This window comes from Meleagris gallopavo, chromosome 1 (assembly GCF_000146605.3).
Source record: "Meleagris gallopavo isolate NT-WF06-2002-E0010 breed Aviagen turkey brand Nicholas breeding stock chromosome 1, Turkey_5.1, whole genome shotgun sequence".
NCBI lineage: Eukaryota > Metazoa > Chordata > Aves > Galliformes > Phasianidae > Meleagris > Meleagris gallopavo.
In genome coordinates this window covers 189,910,202-189,921,652 of record NC_015011.2, presented here as the reverse complement: position 1 = coordinate 189,921,652, position 11,451 = coordinate 189,910,202, and the positions used below count along the sequence as shown (strand labels likewise).

At 50.8% G+C, this 11,451-nt stretch overlaps 3 protein-coding genes across 6 annotated transcripts in view; 2 read left to right on the top strand and 1 right to left on the bottom strand.

Annotated features, from left to right (window-relative positions):
• FCHSD2 (FCH and double SH3 domains 2) overlaps window positions 1-11,451 on the top strand; it is a 569,931-nt gene that overhangs the window by 378,610 nt on the left and 179,870 nt on the right. The gene's annotated exons all lie outside the window — the stretch shown is intronic.
• P4HA3 (prolyl 4-hydroxylase subunit alpha 3) lies at window positions 495-4,180 on the top strand. Of its 3 annotated transcripts, none has more exons than XM_010706292.3 (10): window positions 495-742; window positions 831-882; window positions 983-1,140; window positions 1,223-1,399; window positions 1,786-1,850; window positions 2,178-2,337; window positions 2,754-2,816; window positions 3,119-3,187; window positions 3,684-3,780; window positions 3,900-4,180. In XM_010706292.3, the coding sequence occupies exons 1-10, from the start codon at window positions 533-535 to the stop codon at window positions 3,968-3,970; spliced, it is 1,122 nt and encodes a 373-aa protein (XP_010704594.1). In that variant the 5' UTR covers window positions 495-532; the 3' UTR covers window positions 3,971-4,180. The 3 variants fall into 3 exon arrangements, with proteins under 3 accessions (XP_010704594.1, XP_031408016.1, XP_031408017.1); XM_031552156.1 differs by having other exon boundaries at window positions 968-1,140; XM_031552157.1 differs by lacking the exon at window positions 3,900-4,180 and having other exon boundaries at window positions 968-1,140; window positions 2,759-2,816; window positions 3,684-3,779.
• Window positions 5,048-11,451, bottom strand: part of PPME1 (protein phosphatase methylesterase 1) — a 31,169-nt gene continuing 24,765 nt past the window's right edge. The window contains 3 exon segments of the mRNA XM_010706290.3: window positions 5,048-8,861; window positions 9,799-9,866; window positions 10,836-10,900. Coding sequence (XP_010704592.1) covers window positions 8,843-8,861; window positions 9,799-9,866; window positions 10,836-10,900 — 152 coding nt within the window. The 3' untranslated portion in view covers window positions 5,048-8,842.

Genomic DNA, 11,451 nt, shown 5'->3' with positions numbered 1-11,451 from the left:
GATGGGGCAGGGTGGGGTGGGGTGGGATGGAATAGGATGAGATGGGATGGAAATGAGGTTGAAGAGGTAGATGGGATGGGATGGGTTGGGATGGGATGGCATGAGGATAGGGATAGAACAGGGATGGGATAGTTGAGATAGGGATTGGGATGGGATGGAGATGGAAATGGGATGGAGATGGGAGGGGGATGAAGATTGGAATGGGGCTGGATATAGAGATAGGATAGGATGGAGATGGGGATAGAGATGGGATGAGATGGAGTTAGAGGCAGGGATAGGATAAGGGATGGGGATGAAGGTGGAGATGGGGTGGGGATGAGATGAAGACATGATGGGGGAATAGGGATATTGAGACGAGAAAGAAAAAGAGGGGATAGGACAGAATGGAGATAACAGTGTGACCAGATGTGACTAGATGAATGGGAATGGGAATGGGAATGGGAATGGGAATTGGGATGGGATGGGATGGGATTAGCTGCAGTGAGGATGGGAAGGATTGGAACAAAATAATTTTAGATGATGATGGGAAGGAATGGGACAGGAAAAAGGCCAGGCTGATCCAGCAGCAGCTCTGAGCACTGCTTCGCAGGTGGCCTATGACACAGGTGACTTCTACCACTCCATCGCTTGGCTGGAAGAGGCCGTCAGCCGCTTTCGCCTCTCCTACGGCAGCTGGAACCCAGAGGAGGAGCGGGGCAGCCTGGAGGATGCACTGAACTACCTCGCTTTCTCCTACTTTATGGTATGACCATGACCCCTAGTGCCCCATGGCCTGACCCATTCCACTGTAGGGCCAAGCCCTGAGCTCATGAGCTCCCTGTCCCATCCAGGCTGGAAATATCTCCCATGCGCTGACTCTCTCCAGGGAGTTTCTCCACTATGGTACGTGAGGTTCAGATGTGGTCCCAGGGAGTTGCGGAGAGGTTTTGGAGTGTCTCTATCACCTCTATATGGGCTTGGGGTGAAGCCTTCTCTCTGGTAGATCCCAGTAACCAGAGGGTAACAAGGAATGTGGCCAAGTATGAGAAGCTGCTGGCAACACATGGGGACCGTGTGGGGAGACCCCTGCAGCGCCCCAATGTCACCCAGCTGCAGAACCGGGATGCCTACGAGGAGCTGTGCCAGGGCCTGGGGGCACAGGTAGGGCTGGCAATAGGGTACCACAGCCCCCACCTCATCCCCAGCCCCATCCCCACGTCCTCTCCATCCCTTCTGTCCCCAGATGGCCCCGGAGCAGCCCTCACAACTTGGCTGCTCCTATGAGACCAACGGCAGCCCCTACCTCCTGCTGCAGCCTGCCAAGAAGGAAACGCTGCGGCTCCAGCCCTACATTGTGCTGTACCACGACTTTGTCAGCGATGCCGAGGCTGAAACCATTAAGGGACTGGCAGGGCCCTGGGTGAGCAGTTGGGTGGGACAGGAATGCTGTCCCCAGTGGTGTCCCCTTGGACAATCTTTGGACCACCCTGACCTGTAGAGTGGTGGGTTTGGCTTGGCTCCATCCATGCTGCCATTGAGCCCACCAAGGCTTTTGGGGACAAACTGTGTCCCTTCCCAGCCAGGGTTGGTGGACTGGTGACACCCAATGACAGTCATTGACACTACCGTGACATCACATCATACTCTCAGTGTGTTGCTTCCATCACCCCATGGGGACACCATAGAGATGTTTGGCCAATGGCTACTATAATTACCCCAAAGTAGTCCCCAAGTGGGGTCCCTGCTTGGCTTTGGGGCCTCTAGAGGGTGGCCCTGTCTTCAGCAATGTCCCCTCCTCATGTCCAGCTGCAGAGATCCGTGGTCGCCTCTGGAGAGAAGCAGCAGAAAGTGGAGTATCGGATAAGCAAGAGGTAGGAGCCACTACTGGGGCCAACGTGTCCCCATTGCCACAAGACCCCAGTCTGCTCTCAAAGTCAATGGGGGCTGAGGTTGGGTGTCCCCATTTGTTCCCAAACAAAGTCAATGGGGGGCTGAGGTTGGGTGCTCCTATTTGCTCCCAAATAAAGTCGGTGGGGGGCTGAGGTTGGGTGTCCCCATCTGTTCCCAAACAAAGTCAATGGGGGCTGAGGTTGGGTGTCCCCATCTGTTCCCAAACAAAGTCAACGGAGACTGAGGTTGGGTGTCCCCATCTGTTCCCAAACAAAGTCAATGGGGGCTGAGGTTGGGTGTCCCCACAGTGCCTGGCTGAAGGACACAGCTGACCCCGTGGTGCGGGCACTGGAGCTTCGCATGGCGGCCATCACTGGCCTGGACCTGCGGCCACCCTACGCTGAGTACCTGCAGGTGGTCAACTACGGGCTGGGTGGCCACTACGAGCCCCACTTCGACCACGCCACGGTCAGGAGAGTCTGGGGGTCCTGGGGTGCTCCTGGGATGGTCACTGAAATGGTTCTTTGGGTGTACTTGGGATGGTCCTGGGATGGCCACCAAGATAGTCTCTGGGGTGCTCCTAGGATGGTTATCAGAATGGTCCTGAGACAGTCACCAGGATGGTCTTGGATTGTCCTATGGGTGCTCCTGGGATGGTCCTGGGTGGTCCCCAAGGTGCTCCTGGGATGGTGCTTTGGGAGGGAGGTTCCTGGAGTGTCCCCTGGGATGGAGCCAGGAGTGGGCTGTAGGAAGGAGAGGAGGAAAGAGGAAGGAAGGGATTTTCCTGGCAGCAGCTCAGAGCCGTGAAGTCCATTAGGGTAAGAGGTGTCTCCCAGCAGCACCCACACAGACTGACCATTTCCACTTCCTTGCTTTTGGGGCAGTCCAGGAAGAGCCCCCTTTACAGAATGAAGTCAGGCAACAGGATCGCCACGGTCATGATCTACGTGAGTCCCCATTTTGGTCTGAGAGAGGCTGCATCCGTGTGGACATCAGTAGGGTTGAGAGTGAACGTGGTTGGAGAGGGGTGAGGGCAGCTCTAAATCACACAGCTATGGTGCTAAAAGTAGATGGCTATGGTGATAAAACGTAGTGTTGGTAGAGGATTTCACAGCTTGTGCAATGCCACAGTAAGGAAAGCATGGGGGATGGAATCTGGGGAGGCTTTGTGCTTCAGAAAGCAGTCGCGTTACAAAGGGCAGGAGGAGGATGAGGGCCATGATTCACATTTCTTTTGCTCCTTTTCCAGCTGAGTGCAGTGGAGGCAGGTGGCTCCACTGCCTTCATCTACGCCAACTTCAGTGTGCCAGTGGTTAAGGTGAGGGGAACCTGCACAAGATCCTGAGAGTGGGGAATGGGGGGGGGACGACAGCTCTCCCAGTTCTTCTCTCTTACAGAGAGTCACAGCTGAGCCCATCCCAATATCAAATCCCAACCTGCAGCTCCCTGATGCTTTCGAGTGCCGAAGTCCAGCTCTGGAGCTCCTGGCTCCATTCTAAGGGTGCCAAACCCAGTGTTTGGGCCTTTCAGCTTTCTCTTAGGAGTGTCAAACCCCAGCCCCATAACTCCCTGATCTGTGTTGTGTATACAGCCCTTGTTTTGGGGTGCTGATCCTTAACTCTGAAGCTCCTATCCATTTCTTGGGATGATAATCCAACCTCAGGGCTCTCAGCTCTGTTTTGCCAAACCGCAGCCGTGAGAGCCCAGCTGTTGAATCCTGGCTTAATTTTGGGGTGCAAAATCCCAATTCTGGAGCTCCCAGCTCTGTTTGAGGGGTGCCTAGCTCTGGGATGTGTCTTTTTACTGCTCTGTAGAATGCAGCCCTGTTCTGGTGGAACCTGCGAAGGAATGGTGATGGTGACGGGGACACCCTACACGCTGGATGCCCCGTGCTGGCTGGGGACAAGTGGGGTGAGTGGCAGCACCCAGTGTCACCCCAGGGTGATTCAGGGTCAGAGGGACAGCAGGGAGGCCATCCCCCTGAGGTTGGTATAGGGGACAGAGACAGATGGGGCCCTTGTCCCTTCCAGTGGCAAACAAGTGGATCCACGAGTACGGGCAGGAGTTTCGGCGGCCGTGCAGCCGGGATCCCCGGGACTGAGTGACCACCTGGGCTCAAAAATGCAGCTCCTGACCTGGGTGCTGTCATTGTCACCATGGCAGTGAAAAGCCTCCCCAGCACAGCGCAGCTCCACTGGGGTTCATCCAGGAGGAGAAGAGGGTGCTGCAGGGGCAGGATGTATTTGTTCAGCTGTGGGAAATCTGTTGAAAATAAAATTGAAGGAGACTCAACTGGAGGCTGGGAGAAATACTTTGGTGTGGCATTAAGGTTACTGGGAGGGTCGGGGGGGAGCGGATGGTACAAAACCCACACATGTTCCATAGCTTTGACCTTAAACACACCCTCTGTCCCATTTCTAGTCTCCTAAGAGGAGCAGCAGTGAGAGCTATGGCACTCCTACAGCCATCAGTATGCTTCGGAGTGACCAAAGCAGCCACACGGACCAGAGCAAAGCCAACACTACAAAAATCAACCTGTTGTGGGGTCCGGATGCATCTGAAACCTGGCTGTGCAACCTCACGCTCCCCTCTGGTGCCGGGGTACAACAGCAGAGAACAGCACACAACCCCTTGTCCTCTGCCAGCATCACACGATGAATCTTTTTTGCAGAGCTGCTGCTGTAAGAGGGACCTTGGTGCTGGAGCTCAGAGTGCAGCAAAGCCAGCGCAGGGGCTGCTGCCTTCCAGCCTCCCTGGCCCCCAGCCCATGCACAGCCCCATTTCCCCAGGGCGCTGCAGACAAGCTCCCTTTCTCTATCCAACCACAGTGCTGGCGTGACTGGAAGGCAAAGGAGGCAGCCGGGCTCCCCAGCAGCACCTGGTGATCAGGCAGGGCCCCGGTACCACTTGTTTGCTCTGTGCATTTCAGATAGGGTGACAGGAGCAGCAGACCAGGCAAAGCAGAATGGATGGGGTTGGGGTCGGCCCCTGCACATTCTCGGCCCGCAAAGAAACTCACTGATTTTAAGGGAAGAGGTTTAAGAGCTTCCCAAGCACCTGGGCTCTGCTGTGCCTCCTTGCACATAAAAACCTACAGAGCTTCAGCCCACACTGCTCCGAATTCCTGCAACCGAAGCATTCAGGGTGTTAAAAAACACACGGTCCAACACAGCACAGGTTACTGAACAGCCAAAGCACCACGTTTTATTACTTTCAGATGTTTCTGTACATGTGGGAGCAATCAGTGGTAAAGGGGAGGGGAAAAACACAGGCTGTGGCTCCAGCATCCCCTCCTCCTCCCCGCATTGGAGCACAGAGAAGGGATGTGGGGACGTTTCTGAGGATGAGACACTTCCATGAGTCACCAGAAAAACCCAACGCAGACCTCACCACTGTGACAGCCCAAGAACAGCCAGATCTACCCCTTCCCAGAGGCTGCTATTGGCAAACAGAGGAATTCCTAACCCAGGCTTTGCACAAATGCTTTATTTGGAGGCGAGAGCAACGGACACCAAACAGGGTACCAGCAGGACGAGGCTGACACAGGACACAGCAGTCTCCAGAGGACTGACAGACACAAACACATTTTCCTTTTGGAAACAACAGCAAAAGATACGAGGTCACCTGAGAGCAACACCCTGCCAGGCTGGAAACTCAACTGGCCCAGCATCCAACAGCAAAGCCTGCAGTAAAAACCCAAGCGCGGTCCCACAGGTTTCAGCTGCTTTGCAGACGTGGTGCCAAGTTTATGTAGAAATGCAACCTGGAGCTTGGCTGGCAAACTGGTTTTTGACCTTACCCAGAAGATCCAGGTGTAGATTTTCAGGGGGTGTGAAGCACCAGTTAAGCCCAGCTGACTTGCCAGACATCTCCCATTCACACTCAAGACAAAAGGCAACAGTGGAGAGGAAGAGAAACGTGCAGATCAAGATAATGTGGGCTCTCCTGCTCCTGTATCTGCATGGTGTTGGAGCAGAAAGCCAGCAAGGGGCTCTGCCCTGCTGCAATTACTCAGCCCTGCCCTGTAGAAACAAGAAAAGCCAGAAGGTTCACTCTGAAAGGTGGGAAGCAGGGCTGGAACTCAGGTCACAGCTCCTTCCTCTGCCAAAAGACAAACATCACCAACAGCTATCATCTCCAAAATACACAGTCAGATTCCAGGAGGGGAAACCCCGTCGGATTTGGGGGTCTGGTAGCTCCAAGCACAGCCCTCAGACCTCTGCATCACTGCTCTGCACTTTCACTCCTCACCACCAGTGCTTATTTCTTGAGAGCATGTCTCAGCTGCTCACAACTTGACTTCCAGCTGCAACAACCATCAGTATTTTCAACTGGCTTTGGTACAGTCTCCCACCTGCTTTGCTTCTGAAGGTGTCTGACAAGGGCAGGCTGAACAAGAGAGACAAAAAGGGTTAAAAGAAAAGCAAGCTCCATGCAGCAACGTGATACAGCAACGATTTCAACACAGTCTGATGTTCCACCCCTGGATCAATGCTGTTTTCTAGATGCCAGCATGCAGGAGTGGCCATTCAGACTTACACACTGCAGACATCCACTCAGGCTCCGTGTTCAGAGCTTTGGCCACACAGGAAATATTTCTTTCCAGCAGTCACAGTGCTCCTGTAAGCTACAAAAGGCTGAGGGCTTTGTCTGATGCACGCAGCCCCAGAGCTGGCAGAACCTGTGCAGGCTCCAAGCTGAAGTCAGCCCTTACACAAACCGGTCTCCCAGACCACATCTGCTCCTGCCAAGCCTCAGGGTTTTCCATCGTGAAAGCTTCCATGGATCCTCAATCCAACAACTGGAACAAAGGCAAGAGAGATTTCTACATCATCAAATGCTCCTGCTTGAAATCTGCACCCTTACAGCTCAGCCTCCTCCCGTCTGCCTGCTTTGACACAAAGTGCTGAAGGCTGTGAAAGAATGCACTGATCAGACAGCAAAGGAGGGAGAACTTCCTGGGTTTCCCTACTTTTATTAAGTGAAGGAGAACACTTTCCCCTGCAGCTCATTCTCTGTGCTAACTTTCACCTAAATACCATTTCTCTCTGCCTGCTGCTCCCTCCTCCCAGGAAAAGCAATTGCAGACAGGCAGAAATCCTTCAGACAAAAGCAGACTCTCAAAAATGTTTGCAATTCAGCACAGCAGGAAGGGATTCCCACTCCATCCGCTATTGCTCTCATCCCTGTAGCTAACTTCCCCAAATCCAGTTTTGAGACAGCCAGGACCCAGAACTTGGCAGGGAGCAATGCCACATTAAATATCCTGCTGAAATATACGTGGGGAGGACTGAGGATGCTGCCAGCCTTCAGGATGCATCAGGAAAAAGGGAGATGTAGCATCTCGGTTACTGAAGGTCCATTTAATCCACCAGGAACTACAGCTGGGCTGGATGTTACACCACGGTCACAATGCAACAGTGAACAGAAAGAGGAATGTCAGGAGCCAGCAATTCTCTATTAACACTGAGTGCCAGTGGTCTGGCAATGAGCAGAGCCCTCTGCAATTTGGCTTTCTTGCCCCTTGTTCACGCATTTCCCACCCTGATGTGTTGGGCAATGGGCACAGCACAAGGCCACAACTCACATGTGAAGGAATGAGATGAGGAGCAGCTCTCCATCAGAGGGAATCTCCACGTTTACCAGCTCTTCACACCGCTTCCCTTTGCCCCACCTGCACCTCAAACACACCAGAAGTTCAGGATGGCTCTGGAGAACTGCTGCCCATCACAGCTCCCAGGATCAAGCCAGGAACAGAACTGTGCCTCAGCAAAACAGCATTAAATACTGCCTCCATCATACAGCACACGAAGGGGTTCTGGACACAAGGCAAATGGAATAAGATTTCAGACAACCACCAGCAACACGCTGAGAAAAACTGCTCCAATACGTGCCAGCTCTTATGCTCCAGTGTGATTCTTAGGAGAGGTGAAAGCAATCTGACCAACTGCCTGCAGGTAATTAACCCTGAAGAAGCATTCTCCCATGTAACTGCAGATTTGTGTGGAAATATGGGGGGCAGGCAGTGAGATGATGTAGGAAGTGACACCGAAAACAAGGTGTATCCTCTGGTACTGGGGAATCAGCTGCCTGCACCTCTGCATCAACATCAGCAGGATTGACTCCAAGCTCTTCCAGGAATTTATCTGCTGCACTTCTTGCATCTTTTTCACCCCAACGATGCTGATCTCTGCTCAGTCATGTGTGGCAGCTACACAGAGGGAAGCATAAACACATTCCAGAGGCAGAAAAGGGCCAAATAGGCAAACTGCCTGTAATTCAGGCTATTTTTCTCAGTGAGAGCTTGAAACAAACGTTAAGAAAGCTGCAAGATTCTGAAATGGAGCTGACGATTCCCACCCTTGCCTTTTTGTTTTACCCTCTGGTCCAAATTTGCACAAGAAAGCAGCATCAGCTTCCTTCCACAGCTTAATCCATAAGGCTGACACTGGTGAGATGGAACTTGAGTTTCCAATGAAGCTGATTCCCCCACTGCTTTAGGGGAAAAAAACGAATATATAAGAAAAACAAAACAAAAACCAAAGCTAAGGGGCACTTTGAAGACGATCAGATGATTCCACGGAGAAATCCTGAAGCCTTTGGAAATGCTGCAGTGACTTTGCTGGCTCTGGATTGTCAACAACCCTTCTGCAGTTGGGTCCAAAAAAGCCTGAGAACCGATGGAGGTCGATAAGACTGCTTGGGGTTTCAGGAGGTCTTTGCTTGTGGCAGCAGAGAGGAGCCCACTTCTGAGGGTCTGAAGAGCTTTTCATGGTCTTCAACACAAGCTGCTTCCCAGCAAGGAAGTCCCTAAGCACGGACACGTTGTGGAGAACTGTTCTAAGGGATGATGAACCTCACACCAACTTCTCACTGCTGCTGAACTGGAGAGATGAACAGATATGGGATACATCACAGTGGCCTCTGGTGCAGTTTATTTACAATATGACTCAGTGCTGGAGATAGCAGGGTATTAACAAGCAGGAAACACACTAGGAAGGAAAAAGGAGAGTGGAAAAAAAGGCCACGTTAAAATTAAGGTATTCTCTGCAGATCTTTGGCTCTGCCTCTTTTCCCTCTCATCATTTATACACCACTTCCTTCCACTGAATTTAAAATATGCAGCCCACATTCCTACATTTCTGCTGTTTCATCCCCAAAGGCATAGGACAAAGGGGAAAGGAGAGATCATTCAGCAACACCCCTTTAGTATCACCAGTCCTACAGCATTGTACATGTTGAAATTTATAGCTTCTGTTGAAGAATTCTCAGCTACAAAGTAAGAGAACTTCTCAGGACTGCTCACTGACACATGACAGATGACCTTGAGGCAGATGAGTACCATTTGTGAGTGTGGTCTGAGCATTGGTTTAGTCATTACCTTTATGATGCTGTACCCTTAGGAGGCTTTCCAAGCAACCTTATCAATGACAACCAACTCTCATTGCTACATCGAGACCTGGCTCCTATAGTTTAGTTCAATACACCCGAGGTCAGCAGACAAAGAAGCAGAGAGCTCTACCTGTCTGATTTGACCAGCATTCCCTGGCCAAAGCAGCGTGGTACGAGTTGCTTTCAAGGCACAAGGCCTTGATTATGTAAATAAAAACCTGCATAAACCAAATACCACAAAGCTTGTAATTCTGCCTTCTGGCAGGCTCCAGAGAAAGGAATCAGCAAAGTGAGATCTGCCTCACTCCTTCCCTTCAAGGAAGAAGGTTTCATTAACACGAGACACTATGTGAAAAGTTTACAGAGAACACAAACATCAAATAATTCCTGGCTGTGATGCCAAGCTGTTTGTTTATATGTGGTTTCAGCATTATGCTAGAACTCCTAGCTACCTCCCACACTGAAAGCCACAAGCACACAGTGAGAGCAAGGACTCTGCTCACAGACTGCCCAGCTGCAGCACTCACAAAGCCTTACCACTGGAATCCACCGATGGGCTCTGTAAACCTGTGACGGATCAGGAACGTCGCAACAGCTTCAGCAACCTGGAGGAAGGAAAACTAGGTCAGAACTTAAAGGGATGTGAAGACAACGAGAAATCCAGAGAGCCTTCAAAGGATGCAGCAGTTCCACCTATAGTAATGTGCCCTTGGGATTTTCTTGCTGGATGAAGTCTGCTGCTTGAAAACGAAGAGTCTAAAAGGAGATACATGCTTGCACCTTCACACTGATCACACAATCAAAAGTTTTTTCACCACCTCTTTCAGCAATTTCTTAGATTTAGCATGCAAAAAGAAAGGTTAGGTGAAACCATTATGTATGTTATTTCTATGAAGAATAAATCAAGACAGCATTCTGGCACTAATCACACCACTTAGAAGCTATGCTGAAAAGCACAACAACATTCAGGTGAAAGCTATTCCTTCAGGTTGGTAAAGGAGAGCTCTGGCAGGCTGAGTTTTGCACTCATGGTGCAGAACAAGCATTAAAACCAGTCCTGTTCCCAACCACAGGCTCCACTGACACGAGTCCTCCTGTCAGGACACAAACTGCAGCAAAACACAGCAGTCACTCTGCTTCCTCAATTTGCAAACTGTCTCAATAGCATTTGTTTCATATTTGGGAAACTTGAGCCACCCAACTCAGTACAACACAGATGAGCTCCAAAAGCTGTGGCTTAGTGCTAGGAAGAATGAAAAGCTTCTTGAGGGAAGGCAGGAGGTTAAAGGGAACCACACTCCATATGGTAACAGTTAGTCCCATCACCACCAGCTTGAGAATTAAACCTATAAGCTAGCCAAGCTCTGTATCTCATCTAACATTTCAACTCAGGCTTTCCAGTCAGCTTAAAAATATGATAAAATCCAAGCTGCTCTGCAAAAAAACTAGTGATGGTATCTCATCCAAAAGGCTCTTGTGGTGTAAAACTGTGCTTCATAGCAAGCAATGGCCCCTGTTGTGTTTAAGCAGTGGAGACCACGATGCACACAGCTTCACCCCCAGGCAGAGCTCACCTTGTCTGGAGCATCTTCATGGACTGCATGGCCACACTGTGGAAGGACTTGCATCTGAAACTTCCCTGCAGATTAAGAGAATCATCACTTTTTAAGCAGTCCTGCTTCCTGAACAGCAATAGTTTAGGGAAGTAATTCTCACCTATGCAGGAAACAACAGACACTGGAACCTTAAAAGCAAGGTGAATTTATGAACACTTCTAAGGTGGCTCTTTGCATTCTTTACAAACCTCACTAAGCCTCACTGTGAGCATGAAAAAGAGCGTGGCCTGCAGGGTGAGGGAGGGGATCCTCCCCCTTTGCTCTGCCCCATGAGGCCACTTTAACATAACATTTATCATGCTGCCCTGTGCCACTTTCCAATACCAAATGCCCTGCAAATCCCATGAAGCTGGGACCAAAAGAAAAAAATAAATTATTAAAGCATGGATGGAGATGCAGAATCTTTATCTGATAGAAACATCCAGAGACCAAACAGTTTTGGATGGTCTCAAGTGTTCTAAGCTAGGAATGTCATTAGAATGGGAGAAAAAAACATGAAAAAGAAAGCCTTGCAGAACATCATCCTGATTCCCTAAAAGAAAGTGGCAGCCCCACTGCTGGAAACATCAGTCAC